Source organism: Lagopus leucura, unplaced genomic scaffold (genome assembly GCF_019238085.1).
Source record: "Lagopus leucura isolate 7727_CA_CO unplaced genomic scaffold, USGS_WTPT01 Super-Scaffold_100018, whole genome shotgun sequence".
Lineage (NCBI taxonomy): Eukaryota > Metazoa > Chordata > Aves > Galliformes > Phasianidae > Lagopus > Lagopus leucura.
Genome location: NW_024962272.1, coordinates 7,040,288 through 7,052,542, shown reverse-complemented (window position 1 = coordinate 7,052,542; position 12,255 = coordinate 7,040,288). Strand labels below are relative to the sequence as shown.

The 12,255-nt window shown below is 39.3% G+C and overlaps 1 protein-coding gene across 4 annotated transcripts in view; it reads right to left on the bottom strand.

Moving 5' to 3' along the window:
* Positions 1 to 1,039: 1,039 nt before the first annotated feature.
* TJP2 (tight junction protein 2) overlaps positions 1,040 to 12,255 on the bottom strand; it is a 70,971-nt gene continuing 59,755 nt past the window's right edge. For all 4 annotated transcript variants that reach the window (XM_042877309.1, XM_042877308.1, XM_042877310.1 and 1 more), the window contains exons 14-24: positions 10,998 to 11,208; positions 9,534 to 9,721; positions 8,554 to 8,649; positions 8,367 to 8,446; positions 7,139 to 7,349; positions 6,687 to 6,787; positions 6,102 to 6,314; positions 5,605 to 5,715; positions 4,090 to 4,428; positions 3,576 to 3,661; positions 1,040 to 1,936 (exon numbers count right to left, since the gene is read on the bottom strand). In XM_042877309.1, the coding sequence (XP_042733243.1) occupies positions 1,768 to 1,936; positions 3,576 to 3,661; positions 4,090 to 4,428; positions 5,605 to 5,715; positions 6,102 to 6,314; positions 6,687 to 6,787; positions 7,139 to 7,349; positions 8,367 to 8,446; positions 8,554 to 8,649; positions 9,534 to 9,721; positions 10,998 to 11,208 (1,805 nt within the window). In that variant the 3' untranslated portion in view covers positions 1,040 to 1,767. The remainder of the gene's footprint in view (positions 1,937 to 3,575; positions 3,662 to 4,089; positions 4,429 to 5,604; positions 5,716 to 6,101; positions 6,315 to 6,686; positions 6,788 to 7,138; positions 7,350 to 8,366; positions 8,447 to 8,553; positions 8,650 to 9,533; positions 9,722 to 10,997; positions 11,209 to 12,255) is intronic.

Genomic DNA, 12,255 nt, shown 5'->3' with positions numbered 1-12,255 from the left:
TTTTTTTTTCTTTTTAAGTTAGAGATAGCGTCTGGGCATCTCAGGCTGCCCAGTAACCCATCCAACCTGGCCTTGAACGCCACCAGGGATGGGGCAGCCACAGGTTCTCCGGGCATCTGTGCCAGTACCTCACCACCCTCAATGTAAAGAACTTCCTCTTCACATCTAACCTAAATTTCCTCTCTTTTAGTTTAAAACCATTCTCCTTTGTCCTATCACCATCACACCTTGCAAAAAGTTGGTCTCCCTCCTGCATAGATGCTCCCCTGAAGTGCTGGAAGGCCGCAACAAGGTCTCCCCACAGCCACTCCTTCTCCAGGCTGAACAAGCCCAGCTCCCTCAGCCTCTCTTCATACGACAGGTGCTCCCATCCTCCAAGCACCTTCCCAGCCTCTGTGCCCACTCCACCAGCTCCGCATCTTCATTATGCACCAAGTCATAACCGTGCATGAACAGAACGAGGTGAGGGTCATACGTGGAGCAGAAACCACTCTGACCAACTGATGGCCATGACTCTTGCTTCAGCTTCCTTATACACAACCAACCCATAAGCTACAATCTCATGTACGCAGTATGTGACCACTGCAAAGACAGAGTTGTGGCACAGAAGTTTAGAAGAACATACAGCTGGAGCCAGAAATGTTTTGATGACAACAAATTCTCTAGCTGAGTAAAGCAGCTTAATGAAAGTAAACAAAGGTGAGCAGCCCATGTTTTCTCATCTGAGGAATACCTTCACTTTGGCAAGAAAAGGCAGAAGGCAATATACTAAGTGTAAGTGTCCTACAGGCGGTCCGTAGTTCTGTGTTGGTTTTCTTTTAAAGGAGAACAAATACGAAAAAATACGAAGCTTCAAAACACTGCTAAGATAACAGTAACAGTGATGAAAGCATTGCTGTTTTGAAGATGAAAGCATCTTCAGCTTACTGAAGAGTAGGAGATGAGGCCTGCAACAACGTACTGCTGTAAGTACATTCATGGAAGTCAAGCTCTGGTAGTCTAACGCTGCTCAGAAGAAAAAAAAGAGTGAAATGAAACATTTGTCTAGAATCTATCATTTATTATTTGTGGCTGTGGAAATTTCGATACATGACTGAATTTCTACACCATTTTTTTCTGTTTTAGCACAACCTGGTCTTTTCCAGCCAACCTGGCTAGCTGCATAGTTATGTACAGTCAGTACTTTTGAAATATCGTATGTGCTTATATGAACTCTGAAAAACAACATGCAAGGTAAATTCTTGCAATGAAGCTGATAAAAAAGTTAGGCAAAAGAGTCCACCCCCCATTAGTGTGTTATGGCTTTACACACGTATCAGATGTCCAAACAATTAGAAATGCTTCTTGTTAAAGGCACTTACTATTTTTAAATACTTTTAATTCTGTTGCATTGAGAAGTTTATCTCCTAGATCATATTTTCATAGAACAGCCCAAATTGGCAGCGTTAATAAAAGGGAAAAAGAGTTTTCATGTTAAGGTATGAAAATACCAACAATTAACACAGATTTTAAAACAGGATTTGGTCCTCTCAAGACAGGCAACAGTGTTCAGGCGACAGTGATTTCTCTTCTTAGATGCTAACAAAATAGTATATCCCCAAAAAACAAAGTCTTCCAGTTTCAGCCTATGGATATGTCTAAGTTGTGCAGCACACCTACTAATTATCCCCAACAAAAAATACAGCTTCGCAAGACTAATTGTGCTCCACTTTGGCTGGCAAGGAAGAGAACCTCCAAACAGCATTCTGCTTGCACGGACCAGCAAGCCTACAGTTCTGTGTCTCTGTATCTGGATGGCTGTCCATAATAACCTTTCTTAGAGTGGTCTGAGAGCTGCCGACGGTACTCTTCCTCCTCGTCTCCATCACTGCCACAGCTGCCACGATCCTCCAGGTAAGGCCTGGTAGGAGGTTTCTGGGGTTCTGGAGCGCGGCAGCTAGCAGTCAGACAGAAGGAAAGAAAGGTAATGTTTACTTCCATTCTGGGAACCTGAAAATAATAATACCTTATTGACCTCATGGTCACACACAGCACAGAGAGCCACAGAGATCTAGCCCGTTTTACCACCATCAACATTTGTATGGCCACGGTAGGACTGTCAACACAGAGGCATCTTATTTGCAGCACGCTGGAGCTTCATGCTTAGATTTGCTCCACTCAACACATCTTGTTCAGCCTGGAGGAATGCCAAATTTTAAAGTATTGACTACTCTGCACCTGACCTCACATGACCAAGAGCTCTGCTGCTCTTCACTCCCCGAGCACAGAGGTCTCCATGCTATTGCTGGTACCACAACTGAGAGATGTCTTCCTCAAACTGTCTTGCACCATTCATTTCTGCACCATTCTTTGTATGCCCGCTTCCTTTCCTTGCACCTCTGGTCTGCTGTCTCCAGGTCTGAGGTGTGATATTTCTTAGACTCACAGCCTTCATTCAAGGCTCTTACAATGGCTCCCATCCCTAAAAAAGCATGTATTTCCTTTTTGTACACTTTGGTGCTGCCCGTTCAATGTGACACCAAGCAGACATGTGTAAATGCAGTCTGCCAAAGGCACTGGTGCCAAAACACATGATTTTCGCAGCCCCACTCTGTACACAAATAAGGTGTCACCCTCTTTCCATGCTGCCACTGTGCCCCTTTCCAGGGCAGCTGTTACCATTCCTCTAAAATGCTAACACCACTGATTGCTGGAAGTAGGTAAATGCTCAGCATACGTGGTTAAAAATTATGTTTTTGGCTGCTTTCCAAAAAGCATCTAAACATAAAAGTTTTTAATCTACCAAGAAAACCTGAAATTAAAATTCTGTTTTCTGCATTTCAGTACATTTCTACATTTTATATTATATACAGTGACATCCAACCCCTACAATTCTGTGATTCTGTGATTCTGTGATCAAAGGATTTGACTCTTTAGAAAGAAGTCCCATTTCTACTGGCTACAAGTAAGAAACAAGAAAATCTCAGAGTTCTGCAGAGCACAAAACAACAGTGTTTATGTCTATGTATTGTGGATGTTTAAGCTGACACAGTGCTCTTACAATTGAAAAATCACTGAACTTTAATGAAAGAGTCTAACAATTTCATGAGACTAGTTAAATTGAAAAAATGTTCTCTCCTCAGCTGTGCCCTGATGGGTAACCTCAGCAAAGTTTCATTCTTGGTTACCCTACTCAGGCAAAACATCTGCAACTGACAAAGCACCTGAGTAATTAAAACTGCAGTTATTCATTAGGCTAGACTAAGGTAACTAAATGTCTAACACAGAGGGAATGGATTTCAAAGGACATGAATGCAGAAAAGCATCTGAGTTTGATTAATAGTAACTGGAACTAAAAACTGACTGTGCAAGTCTCTCAGTAAACATGCACAGTTGTTTCTTCCTAGCTAACTAAAATACTGTGAGTGTACTAAAAGAAAAGTCATGAGAAACAAGAGGGGTTAACTGAAGTCTTGCCTCATCATTACAGTAATTTTCAAGGAATCACAAGAGAGCAATTACTGAGGTAGGATTGTATCCTCTTGACACTGAACTACACATTCAAGACAGAATATTTTAAATTGGATATGCCTTACCTCATGGGTTGGGGCCAGTTCTGATCTGACTTCTGTGTTTTGATGGGGACAGCATAAATATCTGGGTGCTTCTGGGCTATTTCAATCTTTAAAATAAAATTGGAGAAAATAACTGTTCATTTGAAGTCTATCCATGAGGGAACCCTAGATAATAGACATAGCATGTCACAGCTACATCTGAAACAATTAAAGCACAAACTGATTAATTATCGTATTTATATTCCTGCAGTTGCAAGATCTTTTGCTAGAGTACTGATTAAAAGTACATGCAGAAATGAGGGATTGCAAGAACAGAAGGATTTTTAAAATACCGCTTTCTGCAACTAAAATAAGAAGTCAAAAATTATATTCTCTTTTTACATGCAGATCTATACAATGGTATTCCCCTTTGTGTAATTTACCACACTTTCCCCCTCCAGAATCAGCACAATGTAAGTACATGGTTTTCACTTTCAGGATGCAGGCTGTTCCGTATGCAGAAAGCACAACAAGGGGAGAATGCATTTCGTCATACCCTGGCATTCTGGGCCTCCTGTAGCTCTTGCATTCTTTGCATCCTCGCCTTATGATCCATCTCCTCAAATATTTTTACTTTTCTCAGTACAGATTTTGGAGTATTTTCTTGTTCACTCCCTTCCTCTTCCAACTTTCCTTCCTCTTCTTCTTCTGCACTTGGGACTGCTGGCTGAGTATTTCTCAGGATGGGACGCCCAAAAGTAGGTTTCACAGAAACAGGTGGTGGTGCTGCTTTGGCTGATACAGTTGAAGTCTCACTGCTCACATGGATATTACTTGGTTTGGAGTCATAGTTCTTAGGGAAGTCATATAGATCCTCTCTGTTTTGTAACTTCCCCTAGAAATATTAATAATACGATTACAATAGCAATTTCATATTATTATCTGGAATGAAGATTTTAATCTGAAGTTAATCATGTTGCCTTTGTATTTAGTAATGTCACTCTTTATTCAAAGAAAATTTTGAACGTACTTGAACATTTGGATAATTTGGGTAGCCATACACCCATATATGCTACACATCAACCAACAGAAGAGTAGTACATTTAGATTTATGGGTACAAATCTTTGAAGATTACCATAACTACAAGACATTCCAAGGAAGAACACAGGATACTGAATATGTAGATGATTTGTCCACTCTACCTAATACAAAACACTATTAGCTGGAGTTTAGAAGTGCACAGCACCGTGCCTATTTTCTTTTCCACCATTATTTTCATTGTTTGCATTCTACTCGGCCCTACCTCCATTGCTAAAGTGTATTTGGAATATATTTGAACATGGAATGAAGAAAGGGTGGTCAGGCACTGGAATAGGCTGCCCAGGGAGGTGGTGGAATCACCGACCCTGGGGGTGTTCAAGGAAAGACTGGATGTTGTGTTGAGGGACATGGTTTAGTGGGAGCTATTGGGAATAGGTGAACGGTTGGACTGGGTGATCTTTTAGGTCTTTTCCAACCTTGGTGATTCTATGATTCTATGATTCTAAGACTGTGAGGGCACTCAGTCTCATGCAGAAAAGACTCTAAGGTCAGTGGAAATCAGAAATTGCAATAGTAGAATTTGGTTTCCAAACATCACATTTTTTTTTTCCTGTTTCATTCCTGAGCAAGGTTTGACTAGCTAATTAACAACAATTTCTAGTAATGGAAACTGGTGACAGAGGTGGTAGATTCTGCTTTTGCATTTCACAACAATGGCTAATCAGATACACTTTTCTTGATGATTAGCTTAGATTTGTTCTTGCTGCTTTCAAAAAGTGACTTTCAATTAATTAGCAGACACAAAAAGCAGTATCATTTCTTTCTCCATACAGAGATCTTACAAATTTAAAGACAGCTATAATCGCTTTTCTTTCCAATGGGCTTTGCAACTCCAAATTCATTTACTCTCCACACTTTCCTTGTTTTTTTTTTTTTTTGTCTCTGATCATTCCTGTGGCTTTTCTTAACGTGCCACTCTGAAAAGTTCTCCTGAAAGAGGAACTTTGTATTCTGTTTCTACAAGTTTACCTTAGGTGGTTCAGGCTTGAATGCTGGAGGTGGACTAGGTTCTCTAAGGATCTCTCTGCTACCAGCTTTCCTCAGTGGAGTTCTTTGTTCCAAGCTAAATTTCTTTATATTCTGTGAAAGAACATAAGAGATTAAAAAAACCTGCAGTATCCAGTAATTCAACCATTTTTGGTCTCTCTCGTGTTTACTATTTTTGGAAGAATAACCAAAAGTTAGAGACTGTCAGGAATCTGATCATAATCACTGCAGATATAACTGTCAAGTTCAACGTGATGAGACATCAGCAGTAACCTACAGAATTAAGCAGAGCAGCAGACTTTTTTTTCTAATTACTTTTGCCATACAGAAGATACTTCCGAAACACTGTCATAAGTAACATAACGCTGCACCTTAAAGAAAGTGCAAGAGAATATTTTTCTTTATTTCTACACCACATAATCAAGGCTTTCTTTCATAAAGTTGAAAGCACAGTCTTATTGAAAATCCAGGCATCTCACCTCCTCATGATGTACGGGTTCAGAGGACCGGCCAACAGATGAAATTCTTGGTTCATCCGAAGGTTCATCAAGTTCATTATCAGTGTATGCACCTCCCTCTCCATCTGTATCTTCTAAGTCACTGATCAACCTACTGTCACAACTCAAATAGTCTGCACCCATGGCAGTAAGGTAAGACATACGATCATCTGCATCATCTTCCATGCCATCTACCTGCAGAAAAGTTATTAAGAATTAAGGAATAAAGACTAAAGAAATAAGAATTAGAGCTTAGATAGGTCATGACATCATGCTAACAACTACTTAAGAATTTGACTCTGCAGAACCAAGAGAAATTCTAATGAAGAATCATAAAGGAAAATCCTGTGAAGTTTATTCTTCCTCATCACTGTTCCTTAGCCACAGCATTAGTGATCAAAGTTCCAAAGCATAACAGAAGAACAGGTAATTTTTTGTTACCAAGGCAGACATCAACTGACTACTTGTCTAATATATCCAGCATGAGCTAACAAAAATTTGAACATTTTCCCTGGCAAGAGGCAATCTTGAGACATCTGTATAGATTAGCATGGACTGACTGCTTACCTTTCCTTCTGATACCCAAACTGCTTCACCTTGCTGTTGCTGAATTGTATCCTTCAGACTACCATACCAGCTATCATTAGCTGAATTCAAATTGATGGTGGCTATACAAAATTAAGGAGAAAGTATTTATACACATTTACGTGAGAATGTTAAACAGACTTTTCATTTAAATCACAAACATGTATTATTTTTGTTTGTCCATATCCTAAGATTATTAACTCTCATGCTTATTGCCTTGGAAAGACAGCATGCTGATTCTCAGATCTTTTTGAATTGTAACTTGGCAAAACAAGGAATTTTGAGAGGAAGTCAAAGAAGAGATTGCTCAAGACCATACTTTCACAGTCCTAGTTCCAGTCTGCATATTGACTTAATACGCAGAGCAGTAAGTGGATGTCTGAAGACACAGTTATATCTACTGATAAACTGGTTTGACACATATTCTTCTTTACCTGTAAAGAGGTGGGAGCAAGTTTTCTTCAGCTTGCTTGCTTGCTCATAAAGCTTCCTTGAGCTCTTGTTAGATGTGGAACACAGCCTTTGCCTCATTGTTTTCACACCCTGCTTACTGTCTGGATTAAAGAAGACTACAATGGGAAACCACTGGGTATAATTTAGCAGATCCACTGCTTTAGGAGTCACATCCAAGAGAGCATGTTTATCCTGTTAACAAGAAAGCACAATTAATGTTCTGCCTGTACAGACTAAGGGGCAGGGTTTGGAACATCTTATCCCAGGAAACTTAGGATGCCCAACTTGCTGGATTTTTTTCTCTACTGTTATTTTACATTAAGAAGCCACAGCAGGCAATGTTTTCTCTTCATCTCCATTTTTCTAAACAGTTTTGCCCAACTGTATCCACATTCTTATGCTAATTAACTAACTCACATTAAGTTAAATACACTCATTCTACTGAATTTAACTGGTTTTTCTCTCTACCTGTGCATACCACAGCTTCCACTAACCCAATTATTCTGGGTGTTAACTGTGGACTTTTATCTACACTTATTAGCTGTGGAAAGTCTTTTTTCACATTTAATTACCTCTAGTTTTAAGATGAATGGGATGTGTGCTGCAATGGGGCCTGAGCTCTGAATAGGCTTGTGTGTCACATTTTAACCACTCTGGCACTGCCTTTATTGATCTCGGGGTAATAAGCAACAGAATGCATTATTTAGCCTACTTTTTTAGGTGCTTTGATTGCAACCTATTTACTTTGTCCACAAAGAGTATTACAAAAAGTGTCTGTCCAGTCTCAGTAGATATCACAGCTATCACAATCCCTTCCTAGTCAGTTCAAAGGGAAACTTTGAAGCAAACTAAAATACTAGATTGCTGAAGGCAATTGCAATGTGTAGAGCACTGCATGGCAGAAAAACTACACCGGCAAATTCAGGAAGCAAACTGTACAATGTAGATGCCCCTCTGCTTCAATTCAGAATGGATAATATTGCGGAATTTAATTTTTATTGTCAGGTTCGCATTCTCATTTAGAAAACAGCTATCTAAATTACACAAGTTGATTTTAAATACATTTCAAAACATCGCTATGATTAGACAAGTCTGATCATCACAGAAATAGATTCAGTGAAGATGGGAGAACTCCCAAGTTTTAAGAGCAAACAAACTGAATAATATGCCTTTAAGAGTAAGTAATTCTCATAGAAAAATATACTCTACCTGCTCAATGATTTGCCTCACAGTGTTCAAGCGTACTACCCCAGTTGCCTTCTCTGAACCTGCATCTCTGGGTTCTGTCTCTGCAAAGAAAACATTTTATCTCACCTATAGTAGATGGAAAGGTATGAGATCAAGTTACCAATTTTTTCAGCTGAAGATGATTAAGGAAGCTAGAAGGACAACTTACTTGCAGTCTGGTATAGGTGAGGCAAGTCATTTGACAACTTCTCCATAGCAACATCTGCAATAGGGCCAAATATCACAACAGGTCTCTTAAAACCAGCTGTAAAAATATAGTAGGAGAAAAGGTAAGCTCAGTAAGATTACTTTTACATACTCATGTGAAGTAGTACAAAATACCCTCATTTACACAACTCGAAGAAAACTTCATCAGCTGAGAAAGCATAAAAGTGTTTCAGTTTAATTTTCTTATTCCTCATAATGATAATGGGTTGAGAAGATTCTACATTCTGAAAATTCATGATGTATCTTCAGCAGTCTTTCCATCTACAAAATAACATGACCCTTGAGCGTGTATTTCTCAGTCTTCATTGGTGAGTTCCTTAAAAATACATTTTACAGTTTTTTTTCTTTATTGTTTTTTTTTTTCTTTTTTCTTTTCCCCACAATATTATCGTGTGCAAATGTCCAGGAAACATCAGCGAACATAATGAGCAATATAGCTTATTTTTTTAACAGCTAATTTGGAGTCACAGAGACAGAGCATATCAACTCCAAATTTGTTTCAATAAACTACTGAATATACTTAGGTTTTACTTGCTCTCAAGATACTGTTGAATGGTGCTTGTGAGCACATTAGAAATGGTAAATCATCTCAGTCACATGAATTGTACTTTCCAAGCAAGCCACAGAGAAGTTGAGGAAACAAAGAAAAAATTCTACTTGTTTCTTTTTTTCTTCATTTTGAAATCTGAAATTGGCACGTGTAATTTAGAGACAAGTGAGAACAACAGCAGTTTAGAAAAGACAGAAGGCTTTCTTTTTAAAGTTGTTAGTTTGCATTCTGATAAAAAACATTATCTTTTTTGTTCTTCACATTTAATACTTAAGCAAAGTTGTTCCAAATCACTGATTTAGCTGAACAATCAGTTGGACACCAAAAGAGCCATCAATAAATGGACAGCTGGCTACAGTGGTCTCACTTACCTTCACGCAACTGAACTCGTTCATAAGCTGGGAATTTTGTGCCCACTGATACAATAGCTGTCAGATCTTCACGACTCTTCCTCAAATTTTTCTTCACTCCAGATCGCTGGCCGCGTGTTCTCCAGAAGTCTGCCCTGTCACTAGGGCCATCTTTTTGGGCATTTTGAACACTGGCCATCTGCTCGGCTCTGACAGAGAAAGCATAGTGCTTATTTGTATGCAACTAGTCAAAAATGGGCAGAAGGCCCTATGCGTTTTGAATTTGCAATCGGCAGTTTGACAGCTAGGCAGCCACGAATGGGAAGTTGAAAAGGTAGAAATATAAGTTTTCTGCCTTGGGGCAAACTTAGCTTCAGCCAAAGCCGCAAAACAGCTGGATTAGCCCACAAGTTTTAAACTGATAACTCACACTGGCATAAATAAAAGAATGCAACTGCACAGGATTGTGAAAAAAGATCACGATGGCCTAAATAATTACAGCCATTATTCTCTTCTTTATTAGAGCTTTTAAGTTACGTCACTGCAGTATAGAAATAAAGGCTGGTTTGGACAGATTAATTACCAGAGAGAACAGAATGTACTAACCAGGAAAGAGGCAGGGGAACCATGTATGACTGTATTTCAGGAATTTCTGTACAATGCAACTCAGAACACTTTTTCTTTTTCTCCCCATTATGAAATCATGACTACCTTAAAGGACTTAAAGGCCAGAGTTTAAAAAAAACATCCTTACTGTTTTTGCAGATGGATTTTAATTCTCTTATTCAGTGCACAATTTATGGACACTTACTTTTACCTCACCTTACCTTTTACTGGAACAGTGTGATATAAGCAAAATAACAAAAATAAATAAATAAATAAATAAATAAATAAATAAAAAATCATTGCTGTGGTTTAACTCCACAGTTCATGCAAAAATGGCTACTAAGGCTACCAAGAAATACTAGCTTGGAATAAATTCTTGAAGTGTTTTCTGCAAGAATTTACAAAGAGTTTTGCAGTAGAAGAGATAAATCATTAGAGTATCCTTGCACATGCAGTAGTGAGATCTTGCTGGGTTTTGGTTTTTTGCTTGTTTTTTTTTTAAATATTCTCAAGCAAAAAAGGAATCTTGTACCTATTTTGTGCAAGAGGAATTGAAGAAGCTAATGGTCAATGCTTGGGTGATTACTGAATCATGAGCTCTAGGGCTGTGTTGCAAAAGCCCAGCTCAGTGTGTACATAAAACTATCCTTTCTCCCATCATCTTCTCACATGACACCATGGTCTAAAATCTAGAGTTTTGAAGGAACAACCATTGTGAAAGTAAAGACAGAACAATTTCATCATTCTTTTACGGAAGATAGGAAAAAAAATAAATAAAACAACAAAGAAGAAAAGTATGGCATAGGAAGCAAAAATCTTTTCTAAGAAAAGAGAAACATCTTTTTTAACAATGAGTAGGACAACTCATTGTCAGCTTACCTGCTCCTATTCGGAATGAGGCCCTTTTCAAGTTCATTTCCAATTCTCACAGCCAGCCAGTTTCCCAGTTTGCCATCATACAGTGTATCAACTACTCTAAAGATCTCCCCTCTGGTGAAGGCTAAGCTCTGTGGCGACTCTTTTTCACACTCAAAGTGGCTCCTGATGAAGAATGAATCTCCTCTGCCACAGGCCATGATGTCTCTGTATACTAAAGAAGGAATTCCATTTAGTTTATGATTTTTACATTTGAAAGAAAGATCAAACTGTCATTTCAGATAAGAGTTTAAAATTAGAAACATATAATTAAGCTGAAAAAGACTAAGAATACTACCCACTCCAACCATCAACCCATCACCATCATGCCCACAAAACCATGTCCCTCACTGCTACTATGTCTACTACTCCCTGTTCAAATATTCCTCACCATTCTAAGAATAATTCTTTTCTAATATTCAATCTGAACCTTCCCTAGAAGAACTTGTGGCCATTACCTCTTGACCTACTGCTATTTACACAGGAGAAGAGGCCAACACCATCTCACCACAATCTCTTTACAAGGAGTAAGCTGCAGAGAGTGATAAAATCTTCTTTGAGCCTCCTCTTCTCCAGTACAATCCCAGTTCCCTCAGCTGCTCCTCATAAGACTTGTGCTCCAGACCCCTCACCAGTTTTGTTGCCCATTTCTGGACACGGTCCTGGGCTTCCATGTCTTTCTTGTAGTGAGGGGCCCAAAACCGAACACAGTACTCAAGGTGTGGCTTCACCAGAGCTGAGTACATGGTAAAGCTCACCTCCCTGCTCTTCTTGACTACATTATTTGTGATACAAGCCAGGATGCCATTGGCCGCCTTGGCCACCTGGGCACTCTTCTTGCTCGTGTTCAGCCAGCTGTCAGCTAACACCCTCAGGTCCTTTCCCTTTGCACAGCTTTCCAGCCACTCTGCCCCAAGAATGTAGCAGTGCATGGGGTTATGTGGACAAAATACAGGACCCAGAACTTGGTCTACTTAAAGCTCATACACTTGGCCTCAACCCACCAATTCAGCCTGTCCAGATTCTGCTGTAGTGCATTCCTAAGGCACACTGTCTTTCAAACTTGGTGTCATCTGCAAACTTACGGAGGCTGCAGTCAATTCCCTCATCCAGATAATCAATAAGGATAACAAAAAAAAGCCAACTCCACTACTGACCACCGAGGAACACCACCAGTGATCAGTCACCAGATGGATTTAACTCCAATCAATTCTTCCAGTCC